Genomic DNA, 20,484 nt, shown 5'->3' with positions numbered 1-20,484 from the left:
AAGACTCTTCTGACCACAACACCTATTTTAACCATGTTAGTTTAATGTAAATATTTTATTATTTATTGTGATGCTTTATATTCTGGTTTGGGTGTTATGTTGATGCAGTATAAGAATGTTGTAGCTTATACTTCACGGCAGTTGAAGGTGCATGAGAGAAACTACCCGACTCATGACTTGGAGTTGGCAAGGGTGGTGTTCGCTTTGAAAATTTAGATATATTATATGTATAGTGTCAAGTGGGAGGTGTTTACTGATCACCACAGTTTGCAACATGTATTCACCCAAAAATAATTGAATTTGAGACAGCAGAGGTGGATAGAATTGCTCAAAGACTATAATATCACCATCCAGTATCATCCCGATAAGGCTAATGTAGTTGCAGACGCATTAAGCTGAAAACCGATTAGCATTGGAAGTCTAGCCTATTTGGGAGCCTGCAAGTGGCCTCTGGCTAGAGATATTCGATGATACTAGGCATATTAGAGAAGAGTGGGGTGATGGACAGTGTTGATCTAAGACCCACTTTTATATAAGAATTTAAGGCCAAATAGTTTGAAGATGTAAATTTGAATGAGATTAGAGAAAAAATTTTGATGGGCATGGTCCAAGATTCAGCACTTGATGCAGGTGGGGTGCTCAACTTTAGGGAAAGAATTTGTGTTCCCTGAGTGGATGGCATAATTCAGAATTTTCTGTTTGGATCTCATTATTCATGGTACTCTATTCACCTTGGAGTAACCAAGATATACCAAGACTTGAAACATTTATACTGGTGGCCAAACATGAAGAAAGACATAGCCCAATATGTAGCCAAGTGCCAGAATTACCAACAGGTGAAATATAAGCACCAAAAACCTGCAGGTTTACTTCAATGAATGTCTATTCCTGAATGGAAGTGGTAGAGAATGGCCATGGACTTTGTGGTAGAACTTCCCAATACTTTGGAGAAATATGATTCTATTTAGGTGGTGGTTGACAGGTTGACAAAGTTAGAACACTTCATTCCGATAATAGTGTAGTGCAATGCACAAAAATTAGAAAAGATGTATATGGAGGAGATAGTAAGGCTGCACGGGGTGCTCCTTTCCATCATTTCAGATAGACAATCATAGAGGACTATCCAAGTGCTGGAAGATATATTGAGGACATGTGTGATCGACTTTGGAGAACATTGGGACAAGTTCTTGCTCTTGTGTGAGTTTTCCTACAACAATAGTGACCACTCTAGCATTGAGATGAAACCATTCTAACCTCTTTATGAGAGGGGATGCAGGTCTCCAATAGGGTGGTTTGAAGCTTGAGAAGTGGAGCCATTAGGGGTAGACTTAGTGAGAGATGCTCAGAATAAGGTAAGGAGCATCCAAGCTAAGCTTCGAGCATCTCAAAGTCATCAAAAAATATATGTTGACCGTAAGGTGAGGGATATCTCATTTGAGGCTGGTGACAAAGTGCTTCTAAAGGTGTCACCCATTAAGGGGGTAATGAGGTTTAGTAAAAAGGGCAAACTCAGTCCTCGCTATATTAGCCTTTTGAAATTCTTGACTGTGTATGACCAGTGACATATAGATTGGCCTTATCATCTAGTTTGTCTAGGGTACATCCAGTGGTCCATATGTCAATGATGAAAAAGTACCATAGAGATGGGGATTAATTATTAAATGGTACTTAGTTTTGGCAGACAAGGATCTTCAGTACGATAAAGAGTCGGTTGCAATCCTTGATCCTGATGTCCAGAAGTTAAGGACTAAAGAGATCAACATGGTGAATGTGCAATGGGAGCAACATTCGGTGGAGGAAGCTACTTGAGAAACTGAGAAGGACATGCAAGACAAGTATCCCCAGTTGTTTACTAAATTAGGTACTACTCTATTTTTACTTTTGCCCTATTTATCCTTCATTGTCACTCGGGGATGAGTGATGGTTAAATTGGTATCTATTGTAATGACCTGTTCCCATCATTATGGATAGGCCAGTGGAAAAAGAATTTGGGCTAGAAAACTTTGGGTAGTAACTTCGAAAATTTTTAGCCTAGGCCAAACTTGGATAAATTATGAGTCAAGTGAAGTATAGGGTGACCTGATAATAGGTGGGGGTCGAATCAACTGTCTGATTGAGTTAGCTTATAGCCAAGACGATATGGAGCTGTTACGACTTTACGAAATCATATTTGAGTGAATAAAACTCCCGAAATTTGATTTGGTGTGAAGGGTTTGATTTAAGATGTCATGGGTTGAGGGTGTGTTATGAAATGGGAGTTTAGAGCTCAAGTTCCAAGATCTTTATTTCCGTACAACCCACTAGAGCGGAATGGTCCCAATGGAGTGGGACAGTCGTGACTTAAGTCTGAAAAATATCCCATAAACGATATTCTTCTGCAAAAACTATTCTTAAGACATTAGGAGGCGTCCTAGGGTACTTTTGATCATTTTCCACGAATTCTCACACCAAAGGTAAGATTTATACTCCATAAACTCATAATTCGATTTTTAAAACCCATAAACTATGGTGGGTAATCGTTGTGGGAGGGTTTTGGCCTATGAGTAATGGTGAAAATTAGCCTTAGGTGGGGTTTAGGATCATGGGTTGGTCTAAGAGGAGAATTATATCATAATTCGAGTAAAGAAGACCATTGTATTGATCCTTTGTTTGTATCTACTATCTTTAGACCAAGAATAAGCAGAACGAATTCAGAAAGGAAAATCTCTTGCACCTTAGAGTTATTGAAGCTCAAATTTGAGGAAGGTGATGGTTTTGTTTTTCGTATGTGATTAATGTACTTGCTAAACTGCTTCATTGTATGCATATATGTATATTAATAAGGAAGCATGCTAGACATTACATGAAATGAGCACTTACTGGCTTGATTTGTGATGAAACTATTTTTGGTGATATAATATTGACTACTGAATGAGATTGTGGTTTTTTGTATGTTTGGATTGGGTCTCACATTCCAACATATAATTGTATTTGGTGTCACATTACAACGTATATTTGGATCGGATGTCATGTTCCAACATAAACTTTGGATCGGATGTCATATTCTGACACATTATGAATGCTTGCAGGTCCCATGAGAGGACTCTTATGTGAAATTTCATGATATTGAGTATTGATTTTGATGAAAATGGATAAGTTATTTTGTATATATGTGCTTACTATGTTGTGTTTACTTGTCCATGACTCGCTTACTGGCTAGACACGTGATCTTACCAATACACTATTAATTTTATGTACTGATACTACACTTTCTTTGTATTTGTTGAGTATAAGACATATTCAGCCGGCTGCGAAGAGACCTCGCTTAGAGGACAGGTAGTTGTTCAAGTTCAAGGGTGAGTCATTTCTTTCAGGCTGTGTGGACTCTCTTTATTCCTAGTCCTTCCTTCGGACTTATATGTTCAAACAATTGTTTTTAATTTTTATGACTCTCTTTTGGGATTGCATTCCCTTTCTTAGACTTGATAGTGTTAGAGTTTTGGTACGATTGACTTTCAGTTCCTAGGATGATTTTTCCTTATGTTTTAGTTGTTGACTGAATTTTTCTGAGTTTATGGGGACTCCAACTTTTTTCTTTGGTTAAGGCGGCTTTCATATCCTTATCTGACTTATCTACTGCGTGTGTTTATTTTTGGGCTATTATAATGGTTCTTCCATCGGAGAGTTAGTGTGGGTGTCAGTCACGGTGGGTCCAGGTTTCTTCCACAAGAGGGTTAGTGTGGGTGTCAGTCACGATGAATTGGGGTCGTGACACATACAAGAAAGAAAATTCGAGGATTCTACAATATTCACATAGTTTTAGAAGTTCCCTTGCCTTCAAATATAATCAATTCAACACTTGAGTCTTCCCCTTTCGAATAGAAGCCAAATCACCACAATCTAATCAAACAGTGATTCACAATAAGATTCTGGAACTAACAACAACAATTTCATAAACTTCTAGCAAAAGGGTCCAAACAGCTCAAAAATTCGATTTCTGAAAATGAGGTTCAAATCTGGAAATTTATATATGGAAATATCCCTCAAGGTATTTGAAATTCATTAGTGAAAACCATTTTAAAATCGGAGTTAAAATCAGTCCTCAATCTCTATTTTGATAAAAATTCAAGTGCTTGAGAAAACCCATGGAATTTTGTATTGAAATCACAATTTTGGTAGTAAAAATCACAAAAAATCAATGAGTAATGAAGATTATAGATTGAAATAACTTACCCAATCAATACAACTTGAAAATCCACTTCAATTTCACATATCCCGAGCTCTAAAGTCCCAACAATGGTGAAAATGGAGTTAAACCTCGAAATTCAATCAAAAGCCCTCTCAAGTCTAGTGAAAGCGGATTAGGGTCACTTTTGCAACCACCACGATCGCGACACCTGATCGCTTAAGTGATCCCTGCTTAATATATCGGCCTTCGTTGTTATATATGTCATTTAATATGATTCTGCTAGTGTCTCTTACATAATAAATTTCACGTACTGACTCCATATCTTCTTGTGATGCATCCTTTTATGATGTAGATTTCGGCGATCATTTCAGACTCGTGGCTAGTAAAATTGCAGCACTTTCGGATAGCAATTGGTGAGTCCTTCTCATTTGGGGACTCCATAGATTTAGTTTGTTAGATATTTTTTTGTTTGTTTTGGTCATTTGAACTGAGGTAGCTAGGGGATATGTCCCAACAAACTTATTTCTAATCCATATAGTAATGGTTTACTTCAGACATTAAATCTCCAGTATCATGGCTTTATTAAACTCTTTATTTAAATATCATATATTGATATCTGTTATAGCTTTCGCTTTAGCAATCTTATGATGTGCATAGATATGTTATGCCAAGGATTAGCTTGGGATCACTCATGGTTCTAAGTATCGTGTCTCGACTCGAATATTGACTTAGGTCGTGACATAAATAACTCCTCCATCACTAATATCCACATAATTTTAACTAGATACCAAACGACCCCTAAATGTATGTAATATTAAAATAACAATCATAAAAAATCATATTAAATTTTGCAACAAACCTATAAAAGAATTATTCTACTTATAATATTAATGAACTTAAATAAAAATCTATCAATACAAAGGTAAAAAAAACAAAATATTATATATATATATATATATATATATATATATATATATATATAGATGAAGGATTAGAAATGGCAAGGGCAAACTAGACTTTGTATAGGATAAAGGGGGGAAATGATTATTTCTCGAAGTTAAGGGGGCAGTTTGATTTTTAGACAAAATTTCAGGGGTGTAAATGATTTTTAACCAATACAATCAATAAACTAATAATATTACTAAACTAATAACATTTAACAATTAATAAACTAATAAAGTAATTAATAGTTAATTAAATAACACACTAAAAATTGAAATTAACTAACTAATTGACGTATAAACAATTGAACAATTAATACAACTACCAAAATAATAAATAATTCTAAATAATAATTAAACCCTATAATACTCTTAAATCTAACCTTCAAAAAATAACATCGATTTGTAAACCTAAGCTAAAAAAAATAATAAGTATTGGAGGATCCTCCCAAAGTCCTCGTACATGTATTCGATTCTCAACATAAAAGTTAGTATCAAACATGTAACAGTTTCAGATTAATAACACACATCCCTAACATTAGAATGTGCAAGAACGTAGATAAAATTGATTGTACAATCTATACTATATTAAAAGCATAAAGATCTTAATAATGTTGTTTGAATTTTCTGTCCTTCATTAAAAGACTCTCTTTTAGATAAAATTATTTTTCACTATTTTTTTAAATTATTATAACATTATTTTAATGATATTAAATATTGACTATAATAAACATAATAAATAGGCTGGAAAATAGACAAAAAAAGGTCCAAAAAGGTTTTTTTTTTTAAAAGTCCAACAAGGAATATAGCCAGAAAAAGGCCCAAAAAATAGATAAAATTTTCTACTAACACTTAAATTCCTTAAAATAGTCAAGAAAAGAGTCCTAATTGAATTAGAATTTTACCCTAAACAATCGACTTACCTGTGTTATTAAAGTTTCAAAGTCATACGTATCCCACATCAAATACATATTACCGTCGTATTAAGAGGTTTATTATACACCCATCAATGCATGCACGAATAGATTTTTTTCTCTTTAGTATCATATTTTGTTTTAATTATGTGTGTTGGATGATAGTTTTGATTATTCTTTATTGGTTATTAAGTTGACAATTTTTGTATTATATGTAGGGATGCTTGAAAGTTGGAAGGGAGATGTGTTGATTTAAAGATTGAATTGTAAGGAGACACTAGTTTGGACCTAAATGAGTTAGTGGGACTATATACAATGCTGTTAGTTCTTTTCTTTTTTACTTTTGATAATATGTTCATGCTTTTTTATATATCTGAGATTATTTTGATCAAGCTAAATTTATTTATTTATTACAATAGAAGGATATTTGAAGAGAAAGATATTACTATATTAATTAGTGATTGACTTTAATTTGTAGCATCAATCGTGAATCTAGATTTTAAACTTTATGAATTCAATCTTTAAGATACTTCAATTGAATCTATTATGCTTTTTGAATTATTGATTCAAACTTATTTTAATAAATTTTTATAAATATATTTATGCTCCATATCAAAAGTATCGAGTTCATATGAGTCCAACGCGGCAACTCTACAAGGGTTGTAGATGAGAATAACTGAGGAAGTTCTAAGAAATAATAAAATAGCTAATCCTTATTGGGTTTAAGATTCACTATTTAATGACACTTTAGTTTGAGAATGCTTTTTATAATTAATTTTACTTATGTTAGTTTTCTGTTGTTTAGCTCAATTCTTTTTAGAGAAAATAATTTAAGCATTCACCAGGAGCTCCTTATCATATTTTTCATGGAAATTTACTATTGTGCTTGTATTATTCTTGAGGTGAGTGTCTTTGTTATTCACTTTCTTTACTTAAATCTACACTATATTTTATATTTTAATTTATATAAAGATGTTTTATTAGACATATAGATTAAGAGAAAAATAAAAGATTTTGACTTTTTTTTACTATGTTTCAGTAGTACTTATTTATTTTATCTTTTGATCAAATGTATATACTTTATTTTTTTGTATGCAATCTTATATATTGTCATGACACACACGTGATCACACATATACTAATTTAGTATTATTTTAAAAGCATGAAATTATTAATAATGTTGTTGGACTTTTTGCCCTTCATTAAAAACTCTTATTTAGACAAAATTATTTTTTCGCTATTTTCCTTTTCTTTTAATGATATTAACTATTAACTATAATAAAACTTCTAAACTAATCCATATTCGTTTACTAACTATAATAAAAATCCTAAAAAAAACTCATATTCATCTTAACTATTAACTAAAGGGCAGTTTGGTTATTGATTAGAGTTATGCAAGGATTAGTAATACATGTATTAGTTATGCAGACGTTAGTAATGCAGGATTTAGTTATACGGGTATTAGTAATGCATGATTTAGTTATGCAGGGTTAAAATTTCTTTTTTCAAGTTCCTCCATTATTATTTCTTTGAGTGGAGTCTCAAATTTTTCAGAACAGGAGAGCTATTTATTTTTCTGAGATCACGGATAAGCTAAATGCGATTCCAATTTATAAACTGAAAATTGGCTTCCCATCTTTCTTACTGGTGTGAATGTTTTGTTCACAGCAAGAATAGTCCTTTTTATTTTAGTAATCCCTTTTATTGGCATGTGAGCAATATTAAAAGTAGGTATAACCAACAAGTGCCAATGAGGTTTTATCATAGACAATTTTGTTGTGAGACTGTCTGCGTCTTCTTAAACTGAAAATAGCACTTCTGATTTCCATTTTCCTGATATATTCTGGTTGTTTAGTTGCTATATGTTGATCAGACAAATTAATATAATCTTGATCTTGAGACATCCAAACTATACATCGAGATGTAAATACTTTTGTTATTTTTCAATTCGGACGAAACAAGTAGTCCATTTATGACTTGCGTTGGTTTGCTCAGGTAGTAAGCCTGCCTGCTAGGATTGACCTAGAAATGTGTAGAGAGGATCTGAATGTTTTTAAGAAAGATGTGGAGTATATTTGATTGAAAGTGAATGTTAAAGTTGTCAATTTGTATTTTTATTGAGGTATTATTTATTAATGTATAACTTATTCTATCTTATACCCCACATAAAATAATATATAAATTGACTCCTTATACATATATTAGTTATGTAATTTTCTAATTTTCTAACCAAATATAGTAGCATGTGTATTAAATTTTATACTTACACAAAAATATTATCAAACATGATAAAACTAATGCAATATTTTATACTTAATCCTTTTTCAGTAACCAAACGCCCCTAAAATCTTAATTGTATGTGCCTATAGTGTGAATCCTTATTATGTCTGGTCACGATCACGTAAGCCTATGGGTAGGTCTATGACAAAGCTACATCCAAAAATATAAAAAAAAACATGAATTTTAATGATATGCGGAAAGGTTTAAAATTAAATATAGTAAAATATTAATTTATATCCATTTTAATTTATGACTATTCTACTTCAATAAAAGATCTTCTAATTTCAAAAGCTTATTCACTTATCTTTCATATAATTTGTTTCAGTTGATCAATTGGTGCTGCATCTTATTCTGCAATTTTATCGTCACTTGGCTTCCATTTTCAGGTTTTTGTTTATTTTTAAATCTATCTTTCTAGTTTTATTTTCATGTTCGTCTAATATTATATATTGACTATAATAAACATAATAAAAAATAAATAATTTTTTTTTATTATGATTAAATTCCTATCGAGAGAAATAGTTTCTTTAATGAAAAAATAATTTGAATGGATCTTTTTTTTATAATAGTGATAGAATAAATTAGCTAAATTTTTAAAGAATGACATAAATGAGTCATTTTTTATAATTCGATGGTATTTGAGCTTTTTCTATATTAGTTATTATGACATTTTTCATATGATATCAATAAAAAGTTAACATAGGAGAGATGCACAATAAAACATGAGAGATATTTGTATGACAATATAGGAGATGTGAGAAGTTGTGTATGTGGATATAAGAAAAAATAGATGTAGATCGAAGAATTATTTGGGAGAGATAATTAGATAGAACATGACATAACTTCAGGTTAATTAGAACATAACCTTAAATAAGAGGATGTGAAGCTTACGGATTAGGCTAGAAGGTTAGTAGATAGTTGAACTTTAACTCACCTTTTCGTGTCTTTAAGTTTAGTGGAGTCTAAGAGCACTTTATTTATCATAGTATTAGTCTTATATATAAATTTTCTCTTTTTTTAGCGTAATTGCTACTTTTCAATAATCTATTATTTTTGTATGTATGAGCTAGTGCTAATTAATGAATACGACATAAACTATAATAACACACGCATACTAAAATTTGAAAAACACATATTTTTCATTTGAATAACTATACACTAGCGTATATTATAATTTCATTTATATAAATATGTTATTGCATTTATTATAATCTATTTTTTAAAATTATTTTTATATGCAATATTTTATATTGTCGTGATATACGTACTTTACAAATGTATTTAAAATTTTATGTGTAACAGTTAAAAATATATATTTTTTTGGGTACATAATAAATTAATAATTAAGCATATGGGGAAGACAAGTACGAATTCCTAAAGATTTGGGATGAATTCAATCAGTGTAATACTGTTCTAATTGCATATTGGATTATTTGATTTTAATATTAATATAATGTTTTTGATCCGAATATACTCCACTAGTTTGGTCTCAAAAAAGAAAAAGCAAAATACAAAAAGAAGTGGGAAAACAAGCTTCCGTACGACGACGTGTGGGGACCATCTTTCTCATTGAAACGGTAATCTTCCTTCAGCAATAAATACCTGTAGAAAGGGTATCAGATTTTCTCCATATATCACAATCTTTTCTCATCTCTTACTCTCTGCCTTTGCTTCAACAAAAATCAAATATATACACTCAACTAACCTCATTTCTATACCTCTTTTTCTCTTCTTTTTTTCCTGTGAATTCCTCAATCCTCAGTGATTTTTATTTCTGAGTTTGATTGACGAAAACGGGTACCGGAAAGATTGAAGTATCAAAATTTCCAATATCGAGCAAATTTGATTTGCTCGGTGTTTTAATGCAAAGGGTAGAGAAAATTCACAAAGGGGTTACTGGTTTTCCGGTCTGTGGGTATAGTTATGCCAGAGATCTTAGATAATAATTATGAAGGCAGTCCATCTCTACTATCCGCCGCCGCGGCAGCCGACGTCGATGGCGAATTAACTCCGGCGGAGGACTTCAATTCAAACCTTTTTGACAAATATGAGCTGGGAACACTCCTGGGTTGTGGCGCCTTTGGCAAAGTATATCATGCCACAGTCATCACTACGACACAAAGCGTGGCGATTAAGGTCGTTAGCAAACAGAAAATCCTCAAAGGTGGACTAACGGCGCACGTCAAGAGAGAAATCTCTATCATGCGCCGGTTGCGTCACCCACATATCGTGCGCCAACATGAAATTCTCGCCACCAAGAAGAAAATCTACTTCGTCCTGGAATTCGCTAAAGGAGGCGAACTTTTCGCAAAGCTCGCTAAAGGCCGGTTTAGCGAAGATCTCAGCCGTCGATATTTCCAGCAGTTAATCTCCGCCGTTGGATACTGCCACTCTCGCGGCGTATACCACCGTGATTTGAAACCGGAGAATTTATTACTGGACGAAAATTGGGACCTGAAAGTTACCGATTTCGGGTTAAGCGCCGTCAGGGATCAGATCCGATCCGACGGGTTGCTTCATACACTTTGTGGGACCCCTGCTTACGTGGCGCCGGAGATTTTGAAGAAGAAAGGCTATGATGGTGCTAAGGTGGATATATGGTCATGTGGTATTATCCTCTTTGTGTTTAATGCTGGGTATTTACCTTTCAATGACACAAATATAATGACCATGTATCGGAAAATTTACAAAGGTGAATTCCGTTGCCCCACATGGACCTCGCCAGAGTTGAAGAGGTTGTTGACCCGATTACTTGATATCAACCCGGTTACTCGTATCACCGTTGAGGAGATTAAGAATGACCCATGGTTTCAAAAAGGTTATCAAGAGGTGAAGCCGGATAATCACCAATTCGAATTCAAATCTTGGTCGGGTCCGGGTTCCACCAGAGAATTTCTGAACGCGTTTGATATTATCTCGTATTCATCTGGTTTTAATTTCTCCAGTTTGCTTAAAGGTAATGGTGGATTCATTATTAATGAGCGATTCGTATCGGCGGAAACGCCAGAAAAGATAATCAGGAAAATTGAGGAGGTGGCGGAAGCAGAGGGGATGACGGTGGCACAGAGGAGTGGCGCCTCTGTGAAGGTCGAGGGGAAGAATGGTAATTTTGTTGTAATGGTGGTGGTTAACCGGCTAACTGAGAAACTGGTAATAGTGGAAATTCAGAAAAGGGAGAGTGATGGTGAAATATGGAAGAAGAAATTCAAACCGCAGATAAGTATACTTGTTTATCAAGGGGAAGGACCCATTTCTAATAGCTGAAAAGTACATTTGGCCTAATTTTTATGCATTGGTGATTTAATGAAAATTTTCGAGGGAAGCAAATTAATGTGTTGTATTACTTTAACTATGTTACTACATTAATTTAATATAATAAATGAATGATTGGTAACCTATTTATTAAGCGTATAATTAACTTTCAGTCACTTAAATAGCAAAATGATTAATGACATATTACACCATTTTAATATGATAAACATTTTTGCAATTGTTGCTTAAAGCAGTAGACAAATTGAACTCGTCCACCTTCAGAAATCAGAATGGATAAAAAAGTCATTATCATAATGTTTTAGCCAAGATGAAAAAGGAGGTATCCAAAAAGTAGTACGAATGACAGTTCAGAGCTTTTAACTTCTACGTTAACTTCCAAAAACTGCACTACCATTTTTTTCTTCATATATTAAAGTTTACCTTTCATGTTAGATGAATTGTCCGGATATGATATAGTTATTAAAAACAAAATTAAGAATAAAAAATTATTTTCAAACAATTTTTTAGAATAAATAAAATAATAGAAATTATTAAAAATAATTTAAATATATCTTTCATTATATTTTCAGACTAAATATACCCATTATGTTATATTTTTTGTTTAAATATATCCCTTTTATTATATTTTAATACAAATTCTCCCTTAAATTTAACGAAATAATGCTTGGAAATTTAAAATTAAATAGTTCATTTTTAATTTTAAATATCTGATTTTTTTAGGAATAAATAAAAATTTTAAATATTAATTTAAATTTTTTTCTCTTTTAAAAATGATAATACAAAATGCATTGCATAATATTAAATAAATTTTTTAACCAAATCAATAAAATTCAAGAGTCTATTCCAACCGCCGAATGATAATGGCACTGCCTTATTTTTAATTCTGCAATGAATTTTCTAATGAAAATAATAATGATGGGTGAACTGACAGAAGAAACAACTAGGTACGTGAAGGTCATTATCAAATTGGTGAGCCCCTTATATTATATAGTGAAGGGATTTAATATACCCCTCAATATACATGCCTCGAATTCTTTTTATAGATTAAAAAATCTAAATTACAATATAGTAATAAAAAAAATAATTTTAAATTATAATATAACTGAAAAACAATAATTTTTATTTTTATTTTTATTTTTTCCCTCTTTTTTTCATTCACATTTTTTTTTATTTTTCTTATATTTATACTAAACGATGAAAAAATCAAAATAAAATAAGATTTAGAAACTCAACTAATGATAATTAAAGTAGTCAAAAAATAATTCATGCGTAAAAAAAATTATATATACTCCTAAACTTTGCTAAAAAATAAGTTTACATGTATGGGTATATATATTTTTTATTATTATTTTGCTTTCTCAAAAAAAAATATATGTACATGAATTTTTAAAAATTAAAAATCAAAAAAATTATTTTTTCACTTTCTTAAAATGAAAAAGGTACATATGAACTATTTTTATAACGTTGGGAAGGAAATGAGGATATTAAATGAGTAACTTTTATAACGGTGAAGATATATATGAGAGCGTGAGCAAAAGGAATATGAGGACCTTTTCCATATTAAATAAGGGAAATAAATGAGATATAATAGAACCTATCAAGTGGGGACAAAACAGTGAAAAGCAGCTACAATGTTTTGATGGGTAGAATACTATCAATGTTCCAAAGTTTGCAGGACCAATAATTCAGTGGCAGTGAACTGTATGTAACTATGAACATATCTGTGGTTGGTCATGTTCTCACTTTTAACAAAATCTTATTATATTCCTTTCAGGATTTGTAAGGAGTATTAAGCTTGTTGGAATAGTGATGCAGATCATCAAAGAAGTAAGTAAAAGTTCATGTGTGGATCAAAATCTCATTTTGACATTTGATGGACTTATCCGAGGTGATGTGTGGTAGTCGAAGTATAATCAGATCCAGCTCAGCTAGAACAATAACACCAAGCACAACCTTGAGTCATACCCAACAAGGCTATTCTTGTCCAATGGAGATCCGAAAAAATAATGCAGGCTTATCTAACTCTGTTGGTGAGATCGAAAGTGCGCTAGTGATCGTTCAAGATAATCCCCATCAGCAACCGTTCCCGACGAATCCAGATTCATTTTGGTAGTTTCAAAACCACATACATAACTACTCAGACATACAAGTAGAGATTATTATAAAGGATATGTATCGTGCAAGACGTTACTCAGGGTTGAGACTATAAATGCACCATTGCCCTTCAGTTGTACCTTGTTTGATTTTCATCACACTGACAATATTATACTCACAGTCGTTACACAAGCTACAGCCTTCTCGACGACATTGTTCGACAATTCCGCCGGAGACCACTTAACAAGATTTACTTGATCTCTTCTACTCATTATTTGTTAATTAACTATTCCTGTCTATAAATCTTTCCATTTTAATTTGATTATCTGATTTTGACTTGGCACAGAGTTTAAGAAAAAAATAGACTTTTGAATATTATAGTCTTAAACTAATGATGTGTGGAATGTGCCAAAATATCTTTTAATTTTATGATTTTAAATATACCACCGTCAATTGAAAAAGGTTACCATAAAGAACAAGTACCCTCTTTCCAGAATCGATGACCTGTTCGACCAACTTCAGGGTGCCACTTGTTTCTCTAAGATGGACCTCAAATCATACTATTATCAGTTGAAAGTAAGAAAAAGTGACATTCTGAAGACCGCTTTCAATACTCGTTATGATCATTATGAGTTCCTTGTTATGTCCTTTGGTTTGACTAACACTCCTGCAACATTCATGGATCTCATGAACATAGTGTTTAAACAGTACCTTGTTATGTTTGTTGTCGTGTTCATTGATGACATCCTGATCTACTCCAGAAATGAGAAAGAACATGTCAACCATCTCAAAATTGTTCAACAGACTCTTAAGAATAGGGAGTTGTATGCTAAACTTTTTAAGTGTGAGTTTTGGCCTGCTTTCATGGCATTCTTAGGCCACTTTATATCCGGTGAAGGTATCCGAGTTGATTCACAAATAGATCGACAGTAAAGAATTGGCCCAGACCTATATTCCCTACTAACATAAGGAGTTTCTTGAGTTTGGTCGGTTATTATAGAAGGGTTGCAGATGGGTTCTCAACCATATCATCTCCACTGACTAAGTTGACCTAGAAGAAGACTAAGTTTCAATGGTCTAAAGTTTGTGAGAAAAGTTTTCAGGAGTTGAAAATAAGGTTGACTACTGCTCTAATATTGTCTCTACCTGAGGGAACCGATGATTTTGTTATTTAGTGTGATGCGTCCAGAGTCGGACTAGGTTGTGTATTGATGTAGAAATGTGAAGTTATAGATTATGACTCCAGACAGCTTAAAATTCATGAGAGGAATTATCCGACTAATGACCTCGAGTTAGCAGGAGTAGTATTTGCTCTCAAGATATGGTGTCGTTATCTCTATGGCGTGCATATGGATGTGTTCATTGATCACAAGAGTCTTTAATACGACTTCAGTCAGAAAGAGCTGAACTTGAGGCAAATGGGATGATTTGAGTTGCTCAAGGACTATGATATGAGTATTCTCTATCATCCAGGTAAAGCTAATATTATTGCTGATACTCTTAGCAGGTTATCCATGGGGAGTACTGCTCATGTCGAAGAAGAAAGGAAGGAGTTGGCTAAGGAAGTTCATAGGCTTGCACATTTGGGAGTTCTCCTTATGGATAAAGGTGGTGACATTGTTCAAAATGTGACTGAATAATCACTAGTGATAGAAGTGAAGGAAAAGCAAAACTAAGACCCCATCCTTTTTTAGTTAAATGAAGATGTTCACAAGCAGAAAATGATAGCTTTTGCACAAGGGGGAGATGATGTGTTGAGATAACAAAGTAGACTGTGTGTTTTGAATGTTAATAGTCTCCGAGACAAAATCATGACAGAAGCCCATATCTCCAGATATTTGATTCATCTAGGTTCCACAAAAATGTTCCATTACTTGAGAGAAGTCTATTGGTGGAGTGGCATGGAGAGAGATATTGCATACTCTATTTTTAAGTGTTATGACCCAACCATGTAGGCCGCGACTGGTGTCCGATCTGGACCCCGTATACATACCTATCAGATGTAGTCAAATTAAACTACGAACAACATGATAACATACATAAGAACTCCAATGGGTCATGGCATCTTCATATAAATACATCTCTATCATTTGTCCTCTGAAGAGTTGTCACTAATCATCTCATGAAGGGACATGCAAGCTGACAAGGCTGTCATTTCATATTAATATTTACAACACATCGTATAGACACAGCTAAAAATAACATACATACAACCCACATACATATGTCTACAGATCTCTAAGAGTATCAAAGGTACCATATGGCGGGACAGGGCCCCCATCGTACCCCTGAATGAACGAATATATATATCAAAAATATTAATACCAACAAGCTAGGCTCCGGTACAATGGAGCACTCCAAAATGGCTGAGTGGGAAGCCTAAGCTAGCGGATCCCCAAAACGCTAGTCTGTACCTGCGGGCATGAAACGCAACCCCCAAAGAAAGGGGGTCAGTACAATATATGTACTGAGTATATAAAGCATAATATAGCATAAATGAGATCACATCTGAAGTAGAGGTTCAGGAGACAAATATGATACTCAAGAAATTACTATACCCGTGTCTTATAAAATAAAATCATGCATGATCATATCATATATCATATCTGACCCATTATCGACTCGGCGAGTCTTTCATATACATGTATCATCTTTGGCCCATCATGGGGCCCGACGCCATCATCACATCATCATGTCATCATTATATATATATATATATATATATATATATATATATACCGTACACGACCCTTTAGTGAGGGACTCGGTGAGCATGCAGTAAAACTGAGCACGATAACGTACTCGGCCCGAGACTCAGTGAAAGATGTATTAACAGTACGCACGACTAGAGTAGTGAGTAACCATATGCAAATTAAATCATCATCTGAAACTCAATAGAATAGTCAAGTGAACCATCACTTGAAGATCAGGATAGTAATCATCTCAAGTACCCTCTAAATGTCGTTAGGGATCATATCAAATGGAGCCTCAGGAATCATAGACATGTATCAAGATAATGCTAAATAACTTATGGAATCAAATACATTTGTCATCGTAGAGTCCTTAGGAATAAGAGCTTATACATCTAATTACTATTCAACATATAGAAGGCTCGAGGGCAATAGCTCAACTACTTTAAAAGTTTTAACATCTAGAAGTGAATAAGAGTCATGAATCATACTCAGAGCTTATGAATGGAATTATCCCCAAAGATCATATCACATATCACTTATATCTAAGACATGCCAAAAGAAAAGAGGGATAGGCTTTATATACCTGTTATAGATCAACCGCAACCAAGCTTGCCTCGTTACCTCTTTAACCTATTTAACACAAAAGTAACACTATTATGAATAACCTTTGACTTTCCATCTTCTAAATCTACAACCAATTAACTATAGGAATCATTTCCTCGTTCACACTTCTCGACTAGTAAATTGATTAGTTAAGAAGTTAACGGAAATTGGGTAGCATTTCTCCTATAACTCGCCCTATCCGAACTTCCAATTAACCTCAGATTAGTGCAGCCATACCAATAAAAACTACCACCATCCATATACAATAAAAGTACTTCAATATTATTCAATACAAGTTCCAAATAGCCCACCCAAAATCACGACATCAAAATATGGTTTTTGATCTTTATTTTATAACATCACAACCACACGGAAAGGAGCGTAATGTGGCTGCAAACGGTAGCACTTATACTCACTTTTAACCACATTTCCAGCCCTTCAATATATACAAATTAACTTCAAATACAATACCATAATAACGATAACACTAATCAAACTTTAACAACTAGAATAACTTCAATTCTGTCTATTTACAAAGTCAACAATAACCGTATAATTTTTTTACCTCCAACCCTACTTAATACAAAGTAATCTTTCCATTACAACACCATTAACTCCAATTTGAAAAGAAAAAACTCTACCTTATCAACTTGGCTTCTTGACTCGGTTGAAAGTTGATGGCTTCACGTTGGACTTTCTTGCTTCCCCAATAATTGTTATCATCGTTAATCACCTTCACTTGATCATAAAATACCTTAGAGAATTAATTTACGGATCAAAACTTGAAGTCTCTCCTTGCTTCAGCCATGACCGAAACTTGCCATGGCCTGAACTCTCTTTCTCTCTCTCTAGGTTCTTGAAGTTAAATATGAGAAAATGAGGTTTTTATTCACTAATTCAGCCTATATACACCACCTTTAAAAGTGACACATGTCATCCCCTAAGGGTGACATGTGTCCATCCTCTACACGTGTCCAGCCCCAAGGGTGACACATGTCCAACTCTTATAGGTCCACCTCATCCATGTACCAACCAGCTGCTGCCACGTGTCTTGATGGGGTCCACTTTTTTAGTAGGTACATCACCTACTTGAAGTAGGTGCATCACCTACTTACTCTTTTTCATAGGTTCGTAATCTCGTCTTACTTTAAGAACCTATGTGATCCTTTCTATTTAAGATCGACATGTAATCAAGTAGATTAATTATGTAAGACATCCAAATCGATAGCTTACGCAAGTAGGTCGATTACCACGACTCACTACTTGGCCTCCAACTCCTTTCAAATCCGTCCAAACCTCTTTCCAACCATCACTACTCACATAGAACTAGCCTATGGAAAATATGGAGTATTACATCCTCCATTTCTTAGAGTTATTTGATAAGGTCATGAATAACATGGATCACATGGTAACTTTAGAGAATCTAAATAAATGTTCCCATGTACCAAGAGTGCAGGGTATAACATTAAGTGTCTGAATTTACAATAAGTCAAGGTTGAGAACTAAAGGCCATGTGGTGTGGCTCAGAATATAGAGCTTCCAAAGTGGAAATAGAAGATGATCAACATGGATTTCATTACAGGCATATCACGATCTCACAGACAATATAATTTGATTCAGGTGATTATAGACCGGATGACTAAATCAATCCATTCCTTGTAGGTGAAGACTATCGATTTAGTTGAGGATTACGCTAGATTGTACATTCATTAGATAGTCATACCTCATGGATTTCCTTTATTTATTATCTTAGACAGAGGTTCTCAATTCACTATCTAGTTTTAGAGGTCATTCATGAAAGATCTAGGTTTGAAGGTGAATCTTAGTGCCATATTCCTTCCACAGACAGGTGGTCAGGTAGAACGTACTATTCAAACTCTAGAGGATATGTTGATAGGTTGCGTTATTGATTTTAAAGGTGGTTGGGATGATCACTTACCTTTTATAGAGTTTGCGTACAATAACAATTATCACTCAAGTATTTAAATGGCTTCTTCTAATGCTATTTATGGGAGGGATGTAGATCACCAATTGATTAGTTCAAAATTTGTGAAATTGAGTTAATAGGGTCAAAGTCGTCAAAAGTCCTACACTGATGTTAGGAGAAGAGACTTAGAGTTTGAGGTGAATTATTGGTTGTATTTTAAGGTTTTGCCACCGAAGGATGTTAATAGGGCCAAAGTCATCAAAAGTCCTACACTAATATTAGGAGAACATACTTTGAGGTGAATGATTAGGTGTATTTGAAGGTTTCGCCAATTGGAAATAAATGGAAGATCAGTCTCTGTTACATTGGTCCCTATCATATAGGAGAGACGGTAATGTGGCTTACGAATTGAAGCTACCCCTAGAGTTAGAGGCTATTCATCCAGTGTTCCATATTTTTATGCTTAAGAAATGTTTGGGAAATCCTTCGATCATTTTTCTTATAGAAAGCATTGGTGTGAATGATATCTTGTCTTATAAGGAGATTCCAATTCAGATTCTTGACCATCAGGTTCGCAGACTAAGGATCAAAGAGGTCGTTTCAGTCAAAATTTTATGGAGTAAACAGTTTGTTGAAGAGGCAATATGGGAAGGCGAAGAGGATATGAATGTTAGATACCCTCATCTATTTTTTCCTCTTAAATGATGAAGGTAATACTACTTTCCCTATTTCAGATTTGGTGTCTTCTTGAATATTTGAGTGTTTTAATTCTTGCTTGCATTCGTGCCTTGTGAAGATTTCTTAGTCTGGTCACCATTCGAGGACGAATAATTTCAGGGGGAGATATTATAACACCTCAAAATATTCTAACTTATATCAGTCCAGAAGAGCCCAAGAGAAAGTGAGAAAAGCCCTCTAATCTGTCGGCCATGAATGGCACCTATGGACTATAGAAGGATCTACGAGTCGTAGGTGAGACTCAAAGTCCACTTTCAGACTTAGTGAAATTTTAAAATTATTATAACTCTTCTATGAATGGTTTTTATGACCAATAGAAATTTTCTAAGAATCATAGATAGTGTCCATAGGGGAGATCCAAAGACCCAAAAATTCAGAATCTTCCATTGTGCAGGACGAAGGGCCCTTACTATCCGTATAGGGTTCTATGGACTAGTTTCCATAGAAACTCTTAAAGACCAGTCTAAGAACCGTCCCACGAACCATTTCCTAAGAATCTTAGAAGGGTTTACGAATGGCTAAAGGGACCCGTAGATCCAATCTTGCAATTCTAGTCTTAAGTGTGCCAAACTTCTATGAGAGGGCTTCTACGACCCATAGGAACTTCTACTGAATGTAGGAAGTACTTGTAGATGACCAATCATTTTTTAATGAGGAGCAATTCTATCTTTTCCCACTCTTTTCCAGTTAAAACCTTGATGTTTTAGGATTAATTTAAGTCCCTTATCAGTACCCTACGATCCTTTTCCCCTCATTAGCACTTCAAAAACTTAGAGCAAGGTTTGGAGAGGAGAAAAAAGCTAGGGTTCAAGCGTATTCATTGAGTTTCGCCAAGAAAATCATTCTTTCAGGT

General features: G+C 33.8%; 1 protein-coding gene across 1 annotated transcript; it reads left to right on the top strand.

The window, feature by feature from the left end:
* The first annotated feature begins 9,843 nt into the window (after nt 1-9,843).
* Nucleotides 9,844-11,701, top strand: LOC129882476 (CBL-interacting serine/threonine-protein kinase 14-like). Its single transcript, XM_055956774.1, has one exon. The coding sequence runs from the start codon at nt 10,227-10,229 to the stop codon at nt 11,565-11,567; it is 1,341 nt and encodes a 446-aa protein (XP_055812749.1). The 5' UTR covers nt 9,844-10,226; the 3' UTR covers nt 11,568-11,701.
* The last annotated feature ends 8,783 nt before the right edge of the window (nt 11,702-20,484 follow it).

This window comes from Solanum dulcamara, chromosome 3, assembly GCF_947179165.1.
Source record: "Solanum dulcamara chromosome 3, daSolDulc1.2, whole genome shotgun sequence".
Lineage (NCBI taxonomy): Eukaryota > Viridiplantae > Streptophyta > Magnoliopsida > Solanales > Solanaceae > Solanum > Solanum dulcamara.
Note: the sequence above shows the minus strand (reverse complement) of the source record. Positions and strands in the feature narration are given on the sequence as shown.

Coding starts and splice junctions, on each gene's coding strand:
- LOC129882476 (XM_055956774.1), top strand. CDS start 10,227: ATGCCAGAGATCTTAGATAATAATTATGAAGGCAGTCCATCTCTACTA.